At 40.0% G+C, this 18,417-nt stretch overlaps 1 protein-coding gene across 1 annotated transcript in view; it reads right to left on the reverse strand.

Annotated features, from left to right (window-relative positions):
- LOC114046211 (E3 ubiquitin-protein ligase SH3RF3-like) overlaps positions 1–18,417 on the reverse strand; it is a 515,095-nt gene that overhangs the window by 137,174 nt on the left and 359,504 nt on the right. The window contains exon 3 of the mRNA XM_027866460.1: positions 5,203–5,556. Coding sequence (XP_027722261.1) covers positions 5,203–5,556 — 354 coding nt within the window. The remainder of the gene's footprint in view (positions 1–5,202; positions 5,557–18,417) is intronic.

The raw sequence follows: 18,417 nt of genomic DNA on the forward strand, positions 1-18,417 counted from the left end.
CCAGGAAGTCGTGGGTTCAGGTCCTATCTCTGAAACCTACTGCCTTTGTGACCTCGGACAAGTCATTTAACTGCTGGGTGCTCTAAGTTATAGACCTGCATTGGAAGAGGGAGTTTCCTCATTTAGAAATTCTCTATCAGAGGTCCAGCCTGGTCTTAACCTTATCCTGTTGCAAAGGAGTACCATTAAACAGAACAAATGGGTGCACTGACCATGTGTGACAGTATATGCCCTATTCTGCACCTGTAGTCTGAAGCTTTCCCTTTTCCAAAAAGAAACTGGCCCCGGATGAAGCAAGAACTGGTCGGGTTGCCATGGTTATCTTATATTTGGCACCCACCAAAGACGACATGCCTTCAGAGGACCTGGATTTTCCCTTGCTGACTAATTTTGGCAAAGGGGAAGGATTACAACATGACGGAATGGTCTCCGAAGCCCTTGGCATGGCTCACAAAGGGAGGGCATTACCGCTGGCACAAATGCAAAGGAGGAAAAATGGGCAAGAGAATCACCCAAGTGAGCCTCACAGCACATTCCCAACCCTGCTTTTCACATCAAGCGAATAATTAAGGGAAAAAGGGAAAGAGGAGGAAATGGAAACTGCTTTTATATGAGAAACATACACACATACCCCAAGCAATGTAAATGAAAATCAATAGCCTTGACCAAACTGATTTTTACTTCACATACACAGCTGCAACAGTGATTCTCTAGTTATTGGCACAGAGGAAGAGGGTCAAAGTTGGTGTTTGGGGTGGGGAAAGGGAGGTCCTCAGGCATTTAGCTTTTTTAGTCTTTGAGAGCAGACATCTATATAGTGTGGTAAGGTTTGCACAACACTTTGCCTTCTCTCTTCACAACAACCCTGTGAGTTGATACCTGGACGGAGAAACTAAGGCTCAGAGTTTTATGACTAGCTCAAGGTCATACAGCTCTTAAATGTCTGCTGCAGGCCAAAAATTTAGTCTTCATGACTCCAAATCTACCACTCTACCCTTTATGCACACTGCCTCTTATGCGTAACAAACATCACGACTGCTGTGAAAACATTCACTTTCCTTAGGGAAAAACAAATGTTCTGTGACCGAGATTGGAGAAGGGGAAGATAGTGATGAAGTGTATCAGTGTAGACAGGGGCATGACACATTAGGGTTGCATAGGAGAATGTCATTGAGGAAAATACCTGGACAAAATGCACATGGTAGGGAGGGGAGGCAGGGGTTGTCCCAACATGATTTCTAATTTTCCTTCTATAAGATAATGGGAAATATCTGACAAGGTATGCAAAAATCTTTGCTTTCTTCCTTTGCTGAGAACCCTAAGGAAAAATGAAAAGATGACTGCTCTTGAATTTATGTCCTAAGCAAGGAACATAATTTAAAAGTGAAAAGGGGTTGGGGAGCAAAAGAACTCTAAGGTGGCCCCCCTCTTCAGTGTTTTGTGGAAGTCGGAAATTCTCATGGATTCATCTTATCACAACAAATTTAACTTCAATCTTTCTCCCACACAATTCATCTTCAACTCAGTGGCCAAATTGATATTCCTAAAGCACAGGCTTGACCACTTATTCCCTGTTCATGAAGCTCAGGTGGTTCTCAATAACTTCTAATATAAAATACAAGCTCCTCTGCTTGACTTTAAGGCCCCTCGGTGGCACAATGGATAGAGCGCCAGGCGTGGAGGCAGGAAGACTCACCTTGAATTCAAATCTGGCCTCAGACACTTACTAACTGTGTGACTCTGGGCCAGTCACTTGACCCTGTTTGCTTCAGTTTCCTCATCTGTCAAATGAACTAGAAAAGGAAATGGCAAAGCACTGCAGTATCTTTGCCAAGAAAACCCCAAATGGCATCACAAAGAGTTGGCCATAACTGAAAAATGATTGAAAACACACACACACACACACACACACACACACACATATACCCTTTTAAGGCTTACCACACATTACTGTCCTTCAGCCACTCTAAATCCAGTCAAATTGACCTACTGTACATCATGATTTCCCATCTCCCTTCCTTTACTCAGACCATCTCACATGCCTGGAATACCTTCCTCACCCTTGTCATTGTTCAGTTGAAGTGCTGCCTTCTTGAGGACTATCCTGATTGTCCCAGTTACTAAGGTCCTCCTCAAAATCACAGCATTTTATATTTTGTATTTATTTATCTGTACATCGCCTTTCAGCTCACAAATGTTCAATACACGGCTCTCATTTTCATTTATAGAATACTCAAGAATAACACACATTAACCCTAAGAAAAAATCCTTTTGCCCTCAGTTTATTTCATAGCATAGGGGTCAAAAGTGTTGGAGCTTTCAGCTGTAAAACTCACCAGAGGCTGGATCTGTGGGTAGGAGATGGGTCAATTTCAGGTTTTCCATGTTTTTAGCACTTCTAAATTGTCATCCTCTCCTCCCCCTGCCTTTTCCCTTGGGATTAAAAGCCTCAGCTTGGCTCTCTTCTTACTAGGCAGGTGATTAACTCACTTGAATTCACCTTCCTTCTAACATGATCTCCAATTTATGCTCTCTGCATCTTGTTTGTATAATGTTGTTTGCAATGTCTCCCCCATTAGACTGTGGTCTCTTTGGGAAAAGGGACTATTTTTTTGGGGGGGGAGTCTCTTTTTGTATCCTCATAACTTAGCACAGTGCCTGGCACAAGTCAGGTACTTATTTACTAAATGCTTGTTGACTTGACTTGAACCTTAGGACTCAAAAATGTGCTAATTTCCCGGCACTGAAAAGGAAGAGAAAACATTAAATCATAATAGTTTTCATTTATGTTGCACAGGAACATAGATTTAGAGCTGGCATCTCTAAACCTGGAATATGGATCTTATATGATTCAACTCTATAGATGAAGAACTCAGTCCCAGAGAATTTAAATCAGTAGTGTCAGACTCAAATAGAAATGTGACCCAGATCACTACAAATTAACTACAATTTAACTACAAATTAACCAGAAAACCACGAGTTAACATTATCTATGTTGTATCTATGTTGCATTGTATTTCTATTTATTTTGTTAAATACTCCCCAATTTCATTTAATTTTATTTCATTTCATTTATTTCTGGTTCTGGTAACACTCAGGAGTGTTGTAGGCGTGTGGTTTGCTGGTGGCGTGTTTGATAACTCCTGTTGAAATGACTTGCCCAAGTTCCTCTGGGCAGCAAGATTGAACCAAGTTCATAGGATTATCAATCTAGAGTTAGAAGGGACTTTAGAAGCCAACTCTCATTATACAGATGAGGAAACTGAGGCCCACTGATCACACAGGTATTAATTGTCAGAGGTGGGATTTGAACCAGTTATTTAACTCTCAGTCAAGTGCTCTATAGAGGTCAAAGCCTGGACTTTTTCTATTGTATCATGCTGCCCACCATACGTATGGAATTAAAAAAAAATGCTTTTACATACATAATTTGACTTGATCCTAATAACCGCTCTTTGTGACAAAGGTGGTACCATTACTATTCTTCCCACTTTCCAGACAGAGTAACAAACTCAGAGATGGTAACTTGGAAAAGGTCACACTGCTGGTAGCTAGCAGTGCCAAGATTGATGCCTAGGATTCTAAATTTCTTGTTCCTTCCACTAGGCTATATTATGCCAGCCCAACTGAAATTAACACCAGTCCTCTGGAAAGAAACCATTCTGGGGGGGAGGGTGTTAAAATACCACCGATTTCTCTTTCACCATCAACTGGAAACCACACTTTACATTTGTTCCGGTGACTTTCAGCCCAGGCTATTTGCAGATGCTTGAGAAACATTAACTCACAATCAGAATTTAGCAAGCTACTGAAGGTGAGAGAATATGAGAAAAGCAAGTGACTAGCCAAAGTGGAAGGAGCGAGTTGCAATGCAGAAGCACAGGACCCAGAAGCTTCTCTACTTTAGTCCCAAACTCCTCTCACTTCCCCCAGTTCCCATTGGAGAATAATGGAAAAACTAGATGAGAAATTCCATTTAGTTTGTTCCTTCCAGTTTGAAAGGGATTCCTGAAAGTTCATTGGTCTTTACAATTCAACCAGCACATAGAGGTAGCAATATGTCCACGTTGGACTAAAAGACCTCAAAGATCCCCTGCGGCTTTAAATCTGTGATCTAGTAAACATCTTCTAATATGACCAATAATTGGGCAGACATGAGAGGGACTCTCTCTCCAAATTGTTTACTCAGGCTCTAAAAAGAATTTGTGTTTTGTATAAAGGTTTGGGGAAAGACAAGTGTCTCTCATATCTTTCTGCCTGCCTGCCTGCCTTCCTTCCTTCCTTTTTTCATCTTTTCTTTACTTCTTCTTCCCTCCCTTTCCTTCCCCATTCACTCCCTCTTGCAGAGAAAACTGAAATAAACAAAACTATTCTTTCCCTGTCAGTTGATCATTGTCCATTTTCAAATGGTTTTGGCTTGAGATTTTCTTCTTAAAAACTGTCTGTGTAGCTTAGAATGACACAGCTAAGGAGAGGTTGACATGAAAAACCTCCAAATTCCCTGTATTCTCTTTGTGTGACAGAGGGTCAGGAAGACATCTCATTGGAGGGAAGGGGACCACGGAGATAACAATGCTGGCAACAGTTTTCATTTCCGTTGACCAAGAACAATTTTAAAAATGGTAACTGGAACCCAAAATCTTAGTGTTTGAACCCACTGGCTGCAATAATAAGTAAAACAGAAGTAGGAAGGAAGGACTACACCATGGGATGGATCCTGTCTATTGCCTCTCAACCTGAAACAAATTATAGAGGTACAAGGGGGCCATTTGCCTTAGAATGAGATATACAGAAGAGTTTGTGATAGGCTCAGAACCAACAGAATCATACTCAAAACCTACAAAGCATCTAAAAACCTGGAAACTAGAATAAAGAAAACTGTTCTTTACATTAGGCTATATCATGCCAGCCCAATTTCCTCTGGAAATTCATCCTATTCTACCAGAAGCCATGCTTATGGAGGTCAGATTTCATCAATTTATCCTCTACCACTTTATTATAGCCTATCTTTATCACTCTTCAGCAGTGTGGATGGCTGGGAATGAAGAAGAGGAGTAAGCCCCCACAGTGAAGGCATGCATAAAAACATGTTCAGCAATACCTGTGTCCCCTCAGCACCTCTTCATAGCCCCAATGAGGGGAGCCATTGATCTGACCCTATCACTACCCCAGCTCAGTATTACCATGATCTCGTGTTGTTACCTGGGCTGGAGCACTGGATGAAAGGTGAGTCAACTCTCCAATTCTGGTAGCAGCCCGGGGATCACTAGAGCTGATCAAAACAGGAGCACTAATTTCCATGGAATGCCTATTGCTCATAGCCTGGGAGGATTTGTGCGTCATACTGAGGGCAGTGAAGGAGTGGCGTTTCTTGGCATTCTTCTTGCCATCAATACGCCGCTGAATGGCACTGACTGCTCCCGAGCTGCTTAAGGTAGAACACTGGGCCAGATTGCCTGCCATGTTGGTGTCAGATGGCAGGGAGACATCGCAGCCAGATGCAGCAGCTAAGCATGTCTTGTCCATCTCAATAAGCTGTTTGGCGGATTCGTTGAGCTGAGTGCAAGAGGGGAAAAAAAGGGGGGAGGGGGAACATTAAATAATTGTCACATGCTATTTCCAGCTCTTTGTACTCTCTCCCTTTCTCTATTAGCACTTTTAAATAGATACTGGCAAAGTCTCCAAATGGGTCGGCTCTTTCTAGCAGCCTGATCCAGCACAAATGCTATGGTTAAAACAAAAACAGACAAAACCAAAAACTTTAAAAAAAAAAAAAAAGATGGAATGACATCTGTAAGTTTTACTGAAAAATTTTCTAGAAGAGCTGCACTTCCATAAAGGCTCATGGAACTGTGACAGAAAGCAGGATACTTATAGAACACAAGAGACTTCTTTTCTTTCTTTTTTAAGCCAAGCCTACTAGGTTTTGTTCAAATCTTTTACTGTGATCTACAATTCTGGTATACCAGGCTCAGGAGACAAGCAAAGACAGGGAGGGATGTGATTCCATTTTTCTGGAAAATACAGCAGCTAGCCAAACAATCAATGTTGTCCAACATATTCTGAATGTTTGACTTGAAGGTATGCTTCAGTGAACTACGGTTTCATTTCTCTAGCCTATATTTAACATTACAACCAGCTTTTAGGGCTTCCCTTTGTAGATTTGGATCACTTTAGGAAAATCTGATGATTATGACTGGAGTGCTAAATTTCTAGTTTGTGGTTCATTGCTAAGAGTCCAGGAGTTTTGGTCTGAATGTTGTGATTTTAGTTTAGAGCCATTTTTAACAGGTATTTGGAGGGGGTTGGGGGGAGAGCTCAAGGAAGTCACTGCTTTAATTCCGCCATCTTCATGTTGTGATTTTAGTAATAAGAAGTTTTGACTTTTAGTAGTAAGCCAAGATGGGGATTATTATCTTCTATCTTTTCCAAAATGGCCTTTCTGGTCCCACGATCATGTGTCTGAGTCTGACTCAATTCTAGAATGTTGGAGGGAGACAGGACCTGGGAATTAGCTAATCTAGCTCCCTCATTTTTCCAGATGATGAAACTAAGGGTCATTAGAGATCAAATGATTTTTCCAACATCTCACAATTAGTAAGCTAGATGAGAACCTGGGGCCAGTTTCTTCTGATTCCTCATTCAATGCATGATGGTCATATGACCAGGACTAAAAAAAATTCCTGGGGATGATGGCACAGAGTTGGAGGATCATTTCTTATATTATCCTACTCTACCAACAGGTAATATTATCAAGGCAGACACCTTTCAGAAGAGATTCTGATACTTAATAGTAACCATCAGAAGACACTATAATTCAGTGGAGATACCACGATCAAATTTCAACATGGTAACTGGTAGTATTTCATTCCAACAAATTAAATGAGCATTCTTTATTCATTAAGCTTGAGAGTTGTACTTTTTGCAAAGGATGCTTTTTATCTATCATAGATAGTAGCTGTGATTTGGGGGAAGATAACACATGATAACCTCAGTGTACCTGGAGTTACAGCTCACACATATTTACATCAAGTAAGAGATTGATTCATACTCAGCAGCCTTCAGGTTAACACATGGCATGAAGAATCTACCTATTCTTTGCCATGTGCTTTCTAAAGAATAAATTATGAAAGTGTACTGAATGAAATTGGGGCAGTTTAGTAGCACAGTAGATACAGTGCTAGGCTTGGAAGATCATTTTTGTGAGTTCAAATCTAGCCTGAGACATTTACTAGCTGTATGACCCTGAGCAAGTCATTTTACCCTGTTTGCCTCAGTTTCCTCATCTGTAAAATAAACTGGAGAAGGATGTGGCAAAGCACTTTGGTGTTTTTGCCAAAAAAACTCCAAATGAGGTCACAAAGAGTTGGACACTACTGAAAAACGACTGAACAACAAATGAATAAAAATGAATATTTTCTGGAGTGTAAATGGTAACTTGTGACTTGCAAAAGTCCTTTTAAAATAAAATGCTCTCCTTGATGATCAATGCCTTTCATAACTTGCTCTGGCCATCCCTCTCCCACCCCTCCCCCACCACTATGTACTTTGTGATCCAATGATACTGGCCCCCTTTCTATTCCTCCCACAAGACTCTCCATCTCCTCACTATGGGCATTTTCACTGGCCGTTCCCCATACTTAAAGTACTTTCCCTCCTCATCTCTGCCTCCTGGCTTCCTTAGCTTCCTTCAAGTCCCAGCTAAAATCCTACCAGCTACCCCTCTAGCCTTAATTACTTTTAATTCTAGTGCCTTCCCTTTGTTAATTATTCCCAATTTATCCTGTATATAGCTTGTTTGTACATAAATATTGGTACGTTGTCTCTCCATTGGACTATGAGCTCCTCAAGGGCAAGGACTGTCTTTTAACTTTCTTTGTATTCCCAGCACTTTGCATAATGCCTGACACATAGTAGATGCTTAATAAATATATATTGACTGTTATAAACCATCAACATTTTATGCCTGATGTTTCAACATGGCTCATCCCAAGGTCACAAGGGACAATTGTCATAAAAAGAGGAAATAAAACACAGAAATATTTTCATTGTGTAAGTATAAATTAATGATATGAGACAACATTAAGATCTTCGACTAAATTTCCATGAGAGAAGAGGAGGAATCCTTGAACAATTCTGAGGTTCTGGGCCAGTTGGAGTAATCCTAGGACCAAGCAGGAGCCAGACCAGCAGAACATCAAGGGCTAAGGTTACAATGTAAGGGATTCATGCCTTTGGACTTAACTAATGCTGTGAGTTATGTAGATTGCGCAGGTCCAGAAGAAGAGGGCTGGCCCTCTAGCAACCTCCAGGTCTTTCCACCATGGGTACAGTGTTAAAGTCTAGGGAGTGATTACATAGGTCCTGGAGGAGATAAGTTTCACTGGGGGAGAGGGGATATTAACGTTCTAACTACCTCTAATGCTTTTCCTTTATTTTTTATGACTGGGTGGGTTATTTATATGGGTGATTCATCATTATTATACCTGAGGGAAGGAGATATGGCTCTATCAGAGGATAGAGGACTATATGGGTTATGTAAGTAGACAGAAGGAGACACGGAACAGCTATGGAGGTAAAAAAATGCCAAAATTTGACAAGTGATTGTATATGTGGATAGAGCACTGGGCCTGGAGTCAGGGTTCAATTTTGGAAGACCTGAGCTCAAATTTGGCCTCACACACTTACTGGCTGTGTGACCCTGGGCAAGTCACTTAATCCAGTTTGCCTTAGTTTCTTCATCTGCAAAGTGAGCTGGTGAAGGAAATGGCCAACCACTTCAACATCTTTGCCAAGAAAATCTCAAAAGGGGTCATGCAGAATCAGACAAAACTGAAAACAACTAAACAACAATGGATACATGGAGTGAATAAGAGTGATAGTCAAAGATAATGCCAAGATTTTGAACCTAGGTGGCTAGAAAGATGGTAGTACTCTTGATAGAAACAGGGAAGTTTAGAAGAACAGGCTTTTGGGGGAGGAGATAATGAGTTCTGTTTTGGACATGCTGAGTTTGAGAAGCCCATGGAATATCCAGTTTAAAATATCAATCAACAAGAATTTATTAAATACCAAGGATACACTGACAAAAATGAAATAACCCCTGCCCTCAAGGAGCTTACATTTTAATGAAATGTAAATATATAGTAATAAAATTTCCCTAAAACCACTGCTTTTCTTTGCAAGTGGATTCTATTAGCAAAGGAAGCACATCTTAGAAATAGCTACCTAATGGCAAACATAATATGGTGGAAGAAACACTGAATTTGGAATCAGAAGACCTGGGTCCTAACCCTGACTCTGTTACTTATACCTAGGTGTCTACTCTGCCTCTCTGAGCCTCAGTTTCCTTATCTCTAAATGAAAGGTGTGGACTTCCAGGTCCTTTTCCACATAATCCCATGCAATTCTTAGGCTCCCCCTGAGCCACCAGGCAGAGAGTATAGTTACAATCCATAGTCCCCAAGTTTAACAAAAGGTATTATGTAGAAACAAGCAAACCTGGTCTTGCATTTATGTTATTCTTTCCTGGGCCCTCTCTGATTTTATTTAGAAGTCATTTCTTAAAGGTAAACTCATTTTATGATTTTTTTGTGTGTGGTGGTGGTGGAGAACAAAGAATCAGTATAAAAATGCCCTCTACTTCAAAGAAGAAGGGTGAAAAATGGGCCTATATATGGACTGGTGATTGAGTCCTACCTTATCTACTACCTGAAAAGTTCCCTTTTCAATTGTGAAGTTAAAAGAGAGAAGTAAATGACAGAAAAAGGTGGTCTTTAAGGGAGAAGGGAATGTTCATTGATCAGAATGGTCCTGGTATTATCTACTAGGACCATAATCCTGGTAATTACCATTAAGGGCCACAATCACCTAAGGCAGACTCTCTATTTTTAACTTATTATTTTTAGAGAGATGAACCCTAAACATGCAAAGAATATAAAAAGTGAGGTTTCTTCCCCACAAGGGCAGTTGGTTGGCTGGTCTGAGCCAACTTGCCTTGGGTTTAAAATTAAAAATCAAGAAATCTTCACATTCTATATAGCTAGAGCTCTGGCTTAAACTTGGCTTGTAGATAGAGTCAGGTCAGACTCATACATATTGCCTATATGGTACATGTGAAAAGACACTGTGTCAAGATCTTAGGTATTTCTGCCTTGTAGTCTCTCTGCATTGACCTGCCATAGTTCCTGACATTCCTCATGTTAGAAATTTTCTTCTTTTCTTCTCCCTGCTCCCAGAAGGCATTATGGTATTGTGGAAAGAGGAATGGATTGGGAGTCAGAAAGTGCAAATCTAGCCTTAACCCTGTCACCAACTAGCTACATGACCTTGTGCAAATTATTGAGTCTCTTTGAGTCTTGGTATCTTCATCTGTAGAATAAGAGGGAAAGTCACATGATCTCAGAGCTTCCTTCTAGTCCTAAGATTTTATGATTTATGTTAAACTACAAAGTTAATTGGTTCCATGGGAACCAATTTGGAAGGCTTTGGGAGAATAAGACACAAATCTAGTAGGTTTTGTTATTAGGGGGAGGATCAAGAATGATCTGCAGCATGGGCTGATGACTAAAGAGGGGGAGGAATAGGGAAGAGGGAAGTGAATAGGTATGGCAGCAAGGTGTCAACATGAGAGTACTAGGGCCCTTGAGGGAGGGAACCCCCCAAAGGAAGGAGAGGATAATGGAAAAAAAAAGGCATCCAAGGTAGATTACTTCATGAGTCTGCCTAAAGATAATCCTAACTCCAAAGCTATGGCAATAATAATAATGATAGTGGACAGATACTTTAAAGTGCAATGAACTTTACATAGGTCATTTCATTTGACCCTCATAAATGGCTTGCCCAAGGTCACTCAAATAGTGAGTAGCTGAGACAAGATTTGAGTGTGTGTCTTTCTGGCAAGCCTAGCATGCTCTCCATGATAACATGCTATTTTTCTCCCTTTAGGAAGAGAACTCTCAGTGAGTAAGAGTCAAAAATTTTGAGAGGTAAAATCAATGAAGTACTTTTACAAGAGAAGGCTGATTTCCCATGGGTTGATAGGTTAGTGGATGAACTAGCAATTTATTCAAACTTTTACATCCTCCTTATTGGGCCAGAAGATTTTGGACTCAAGAACTTTTCTTAAAAAAAAAAACAAGGAAGTAGCATGAGAAATAGTACAAGGAGTTCTGGGTTTGGACTAATAGGATTTGAGTTTTAATTCTGGTTTTACTACTTGCCACCTGAGTGACCTTGGGCAATCTTTTAAACTCTTTAGGCCTCAGTTTCCTTATCTGTAAAATAAGAATTAGATGCCCTTTACTAATCCCTTATGGCTCTAATTCTATAGTCCCATGAACATATGGACCAGTCAGCTACTCATTGGAGAGATAAGCCAGTTTGTAATTAAGCAAGTATATATAACTACAATCTGTTTTAAAAAGGGCAAGATGATGAAAGTCTGAGTAATCAAGTTTTATGGAGGATACTTTATGGTCCTTGAAATATGGGCAGTATTTGGATAGCCAGGAGGGGACATGATAGCCATCTACAAGTATGTGAAGGACTGTCCTGGAGAAAAGGGACTCAGTTTGCTTTGTTTGGACCCAGAGGGCAGAACCAGGAGCAGTAGGTGAACATTGCAGAAACAAATATAGGCCTAATGTCAACACAAACTTCCTATCAATTAAATTAGTCCAAAATTAGAATGGGCTGCCTGGAAAGATAATGGGCTCCCTCTTTTTTAGAAGTCTTCAGGTAAAGGACGGATGGCCATTTGTCCAATGTGCAGTAGTGGAGATTCCTGTAAGCCTGGGTTGCCCTTGATGGTGACTGATGTCCTTTCAATTCTTACATTCTGACCTATATAGGAACATTCTAGACCAGTGAAGGTACAAAGAAAGAAAGAGTCTATCATGATATTTGTAAAAAAATGCCTACCTGGTCATCGTTCTTGCTGTTGTTCAGTTGTTCTAGTCACGTCCAACTCTCCATGACCCCATTTTGTTTTTGTTTTTTGGCAAAGGTATTGCAATGGTTTGCCATTTCCTTCTCTAGCTCATTTTACAGATGAGGAACTGAGGCAAACATGGTTAAGTGACTTGCCCAGGGTCACATAGCTAATAAGTGTCTGAGACCATAAAATCTTCCTGGCTTCAGGCCCCATGCTCTATTCACTGTGCTACCTAGCTGCCACTTAGTCAAGGGGTCATGGTAATCTCTAACTTTCTACTCTAAGTATATGTATTGCTTAATATATATTTCAGAGCTCCTTTTTTTCAAGTTAAAGATGAATGATAAAAGAGTGCATGCATCACCACCACACTCTGTTGATACTCTCTCAGTGCTGGGCTCTGATTTCACCAAGAGACAGATTCTAACATCAGGCTTCGTTTTGCAAAATCCATTTAATCCTGTTAAGGAAAAATGTCAAATGCTCTCCACTGTATTTGCAGCTGGTGGCCACTTTAATAATTTTTAAAAAATCTGCTCCATTTAAGCAGTGTGAGAAAACCATCAATTCATCCCAGGGCCATGCTTGCTTTTTGTAAGACCAAGCAGCTTTCACACGCAGTACTAGATGGATGTTATAGCAGCATTCAACAACACTGCCAAGGCAAAAGGGTTGTCAGCATTTCCATTACAAATACCTATTTTTCAGAGGGTGCCTATAAAAAAAAAAACTCACTCCAGGCGCTGAAATGTGTGATCTAAATCCAGGATTACTTCTTTTGAAATGTCTCTTCCAACCCAGCCTGGCTGCTTTGTTTTGCTCTACTTTATGGTTCTATTCATTTGCTTTCGTAAAACTGTCCAGTTCGAAAAAAACAACCCAGTGCTTTGTTCCCCAAGAGCGGTTCACAGGGACAGCATCACAGCACCTGAGGGCCTGGCGCAAATGGCGGAGTGGGCCCTCCAGGCACTGGCAACTGCCAAGACCAAGTGGAAAAACAAACAAGGAGGAAACAACTAGCACATCACCTTTTATGCAAGGACTTCAAAGGATTTTATAAAAACAACTTACTATTCTTTGGGAGCTTTGTTACATAAACATGAGAAGAAGAATGCCTCTGTGCTGGCTTTAAATGATTTTTTCCTTCCAAGGAGCAATAAACATATAATGTCTCATTCATCTTCTCAAAGGCTCTGTGAAGTTGCTATTAAATCCTCCATTTCACAGATAGGGAAATGAAGGCACTAGGAGATTCGGTTCAATTAAAGAAGCATTTCTTAAGTACTAGCTATGTGTCTGGCAGCTAGTTGGTATAGTGTTTAGAGTGCCAGGCCTAGAGTCAGGAAGACTTACTTTCTGAGTTCAAATCTGGGCTCAGCTGTGTGACCCTGGGCAAGTCACTTAACCTAGTTTGCCTCAATTTCCTCACCTGTAAAATGAACTGGAGAAGGAAATGGCAAACCACTCCAGTGTCTTTGTCAAGAAAACCTCAAATGAGGTCACAAAGAGTTGGACGTGATTGAAACGACTCCCCAACAACAACATGTGCCTGGCACTGTGCTAATTGTGGGGATTACAAAGCCAGAAGTTAAACAGTCTCTGCCTTCAAGAAGCTTGCAAATTCTTTTGGAGGACACAACATGCAAAAAAGTAAATATAAAAAACAACTGGAGGACTCAAAAAGGCGTCTTCTAGAAGGTGGCACAGAAACTGAGCCTTGAAGGGAGCCAGAGACCCCCAAAAGTAGACTTGATGAGAGGTAGCATCCCAGCCATGAAACCAGCTAATACAAAGGCATCTCAGGAACATGCCAAGCCTTGGCATCCTACTATGAACTAGCACCCTGCCTTTTTATTATATATTAATTATATATTAATCACTTATATATATTATATATTAATATACATTAATTATATTAATTATATATTATATATTAATTACTAAAAACAATATATTTACTTTGTCCTCTAGAAGCAACAAATGCTCAAATACAAAAAGTGATCTCCTTGAATATAGAGATTGATCATTCATTTATTCATTCACTTATTTACTATTTGTGTCCCCTTTGCCTAGTCCAGGCTTGAAACATTATACGTACATAATTAATGCTTGTTGATAGACTGAAAACTGAAATATGATGTAGTTTGTATATTAGAGATTATAGGAATGCAGGAACAGCTAAAAAGGACTTTGAAAGGTCATCTAATCCAAAATTCCCATTTCACAGATAAAGAACCCGAGGTCCATAAGAGGTTAAGTAACCATGACCAAAGTCACACAAACAGTACCAGGATTTGAAACTTGGTCTTTTGACTTCGAACCCAGTACTCCTAAGATAAAGCTCTAGATTCAAATCCTGCCTTTTATACTTGCTAGTTGTGAAACTTTGGTCTCTACATTTCATTGAACCTCAGTATTCTATTATAATATGGGGAATGAAATACCTACCTCACAGGACTGTTGTAATGCTCAAATGAGATTACGTTTGTAAAGTGCTCTGCAAACTTAGAAGAAGGTAGTATCAGTTATCCTCATTCCAAAAATCTCCAAGTATTTGATTGCCAGTGATAACTGGCCGTTCTTCAGTATAATAACTTGGGAGGTTACTGAGAAATGAGGATGCCACTCATTTTCTTGATTGAGAACTAAGACAATGAAGTGAAGTTATTGTCCTAAAATGCAGGTCTGATCACGTCACCCTCACCTCTCACTCAAATAATCTGCTGTGTCTTCCTATTTCCTCAGGAATAAATATAAAATACTTCGTTTGGCATTCAAAGCTCTTTGTAGCCTAGCCCCTTCCTACCTTTCCAGTCTTCTAACACCTAACTTCCCAACATGTACTTTTCAACTCAATGACACTAGTTTCCTGGCTGTCTCACAAACAAAACACTCCATCTCTTGGCTCCAGGCATTTTCTCTGGCTGTTCCCCACGCCTGGAATGCCCTTCCTCGTCATCTCCAACAACTGGCCTCCCTCACTTCCTTTAAATCACAACTAAAATCCTACCTTCTACAGGAAGCCTTGCCAACCCCCTCTTAATTTCAGTGTCTTTCCTCTTTTAATTGTTTCCTAATTATCCTGAATAAAGCTCACTTTGTATATATATTTGTTTGCTTGTTGTCTCGCCCACTAGACGGTAAGCTCCTTGATGACTGTATTTTGCCTCTTTTTGAATCCTTGGGGCTTAGCACAGTGCTTAGCGCATAGTAGGTGCTTAATAAATGTTGATTGATTATTTGAACTCACTAAAATAAGTACAAGGCTATAGAAATGGAAACTGAATGGGGACCTAAAACTGTGAATGAAGTACTTAATCTGCATGTCCAAGGTCAAAATACAGCAAGATAAAGTGAGCACCAATAAAAAAAATGAGTGCTATCACTGAGTCTTAGGGAAAACTCAAATGAACACTTCAAAATACTGAATTCCATTACGTCTCTAAAGGCATTGTAAGTTACTAATCAAATGAAGAGACCTGAAAATTGGCATATAGTCAGCCATCCCTTACATATCTCCATTTTACAGTGTTTACTAACCCCTCTGAATCATAAACTCATGGAATTTCAGAGTTATAAATGACTAATGTTGTCTGTTCCAACATCCTACTCAAATCTGGAATCTTCTCTCAATTCCTGATCAATCAGCCACCGTTTGAACATTTCTAGTATGTGAGAACTCATTACTTCGGAAAAGAGTCCTATTTGGAAGATTAAAAAAAAAAACTGAACCAAATCCCTCTTCTCATGGTTTCCATCCCTTGGTCCTAATTCTTTCCTCTGTAGTAACACAAAACAAGCCTAGTGCTTTTTTTCTATTTGAAGGTAGTCATATTTCCTTAATGAGACTAAATATTCCTAGTTGCATCAACAAATTTTCATGTGGCATGGTTTCAAGTCTTCTCATCATCCATGGTCACCCTCCTCTGGATGTGCATATATATTTGTAGATGCCCCTCCTAAAATGTGGTACCCACAACTGAACTCACCATTCAAAATGTGCTCTAACTAGAGTATGGTAGGACTGTCGTTGTACCTCATATTGGACACTATATTTCTATCAAAAAGGCTAGGACTGAATGTCCTTTTGGAATTCATCATTCTGTTGCTTAAAAGTGAGAGTGTAATTAATTAAAACTAAGCTAGAACTTTTGGATTTTTAAAAATATGCTATCCCTTCTTATCTCCATCTCTTGGCTTCCCTAGCATGATTCAAATACCAGAAGCTTTTCCTCATCCCCCTTAATATTAGTACATTCCTTCTGTTGATTAGCTCTAATTTATCCTGTATATATCTTGTTTTTACATAATTGTTGTTTATGCAATTTACATAACTGTCTCCCCTATTGGATTGTGAGCTCCTTGACAGCAGAGAGGGTCTTTTGTCTTTCTTTGTACACAAAGCTCTTAGCATAATACCTGACACACAGTAGGCTCTGAATGAATGCTTGTTGACTAATTACATGAACTACTGCCTAGTTATGTCACCATTATCCTATATTATGCTATTAATTAAAAAAAAATCTGATTATAGGGCAACTTGGCTTATGGTGCTGGTTATATTTTGCTTTTCATCAAAGCCAAATTCCCTTACAGAGTCCATGTCATCTTTGCTCATGAACCATGATGGTTTCCTAAAATGAACACATTAGTAACATCAGCACTTTACTAATAAATAATGTAATAACAAACCATCCCTTGAAACTCAAAATGCTGGGTGACTGTAATCTTGGTAGGCTTAAGTAAGGAGTGGGGAAAAGCACATGCAGAGATACTAGAATAAAAGAACTCAACATTAGAATGTATACAATGCTTTGTCTGGTGACAAACTGATTGTGTTAGGAAACCTTGTCCATCCTACCAATAAGCTCCAATTTGTCATATAGGCCAATTCACAGTGGGGGGAGTGGCTACCGGCTACTGTTAAGGCACTTTCAATTAGAAGACCATTTCACCAGCTGTACTCTTCAATCCTGGACCATTCCCTGTGAAGTAGAGCACCCTGCACCTGCTGGTGTTTGCCTGTAACAGCTGATGCTGTTTCAGATCCTTCAAGAGCAGCCACAATTTCCCACTTCATCATATTCTAAATTGGTTCAGCTTCATACTTACTCACAGGCTCCAGGTTTCAGGGAAAACAGATGGTTCCCTCCTCACTTAAGTAGGTGTTACAGTTCTGCTTTGCCAGTCAACAGGGGAAATCCTAGCTGAATTAGCCCAAGTTGTTAAGGGGAGGGAGGAAGAAGAGGGATGCTTCTAACACACTTCTCATTTTTTCCCTGTTGCAGAACCTGTTGAAACATATTAAAAGTCTCTCCTGACTGTCACAGGGGGACCTGCGGTGCATTTAATGAGCATTTCCTGGGACACTGTCTTAGGGCATTTTTTTCATAGATATTCCATCTGGAGAAGAAAGTACTCCAGCTGCTGGCATCTAAAATATGATTAATCTCACAAGACGATGTTTATAAGTCCTGTGGGTGGTAACCTAGTTTGCTTTCTCAAGTGGGACCCTCCAACACAACAAAATCTGCTGTGTTTTCTTCCCCAGAAAACACCCTCTTAATCCCAATGACTCAATTATCTATAGATTCAGTATAATACCAATCTAATCATTTCAATGGAAGCCAAGGGCATTTCCAAATTCTGCACAACATAGGAACCAAAGAATGCTTACAAAAATACATATAGGTACTTATGCTGGTACAAAAATCATGGATGTTTCAACTGGGACATTACGTCTTTCTCTCAGGAGTAGAAGAGGAAGAGTTCATGAAATGTAGATTGTAAAGGTGTGCTACATTTTGGGGCCCCATTGAATGGAACAAGGTACATTCACATGTCTGTGTCTGTCATGATGACCCTTCCCTGCTCCCCTCAAGCCAGCTTGATGCTTGTGCAGGAATGAGGAGTGTATTTCAGATTTTCCTTACTTATATTGCTGGCACATGTCCAAAGATAATGCTACCAATGATGATTATGATCAGTGAGCAGGGTAGTCACTGAAAAAAAAATGAGTGACCAATTACTCTTTCTAAAACATTTTATAGATGTGGGGGCTGTGGGGGGGGCATTCATTACAGAGGACAGAATGGAGGATGACAAACTCTTGTCTATATGTTAGGGTTGCCTCCAGCACCATAGAAATGTGAAGCTGATTTAGTTATGTAACGAAGTTGGGCATGCGTTAAAACACTTGCTTCTATTCTGTGGGCCCACCATGGAGGCTGTGATGGATGGGGCCTGGAGTTCTTACTCAGTAGGGTGATATTCTATTTTTGAAGTGATGGAATAAATATCAATTGTGGTTAATCACTCTTTATGGCCATTCACTTTGGGAGAAGGGGGAGGAGGTAGCTAGTTAGCTAAGCGATTATGTGGAAGATGGATAGAATGCCAAAAATCTGTCATGTAATCAAGAGGCTTCGTAATTGGCTGAGAGGAAACCTAGGACTGCAGAATGGATGAATAAGCTTCATTCA

Source organism: Vombatus ursinus, unplaced genomic scaffold, assembly GCF_900497805.2.
Source record: "Vombatus ursinus unplaced genomic scaffold, bare-nosed wombat genome assembly UNPS02014781.1, whole genome shotgun sequence".
Taxonomy (NCBI): Eukaryota; Metazoa; Chordata; class Mammalia; order Diprotodontia; family Vombatidae; genus Vombatus; species Vombatus ursinus.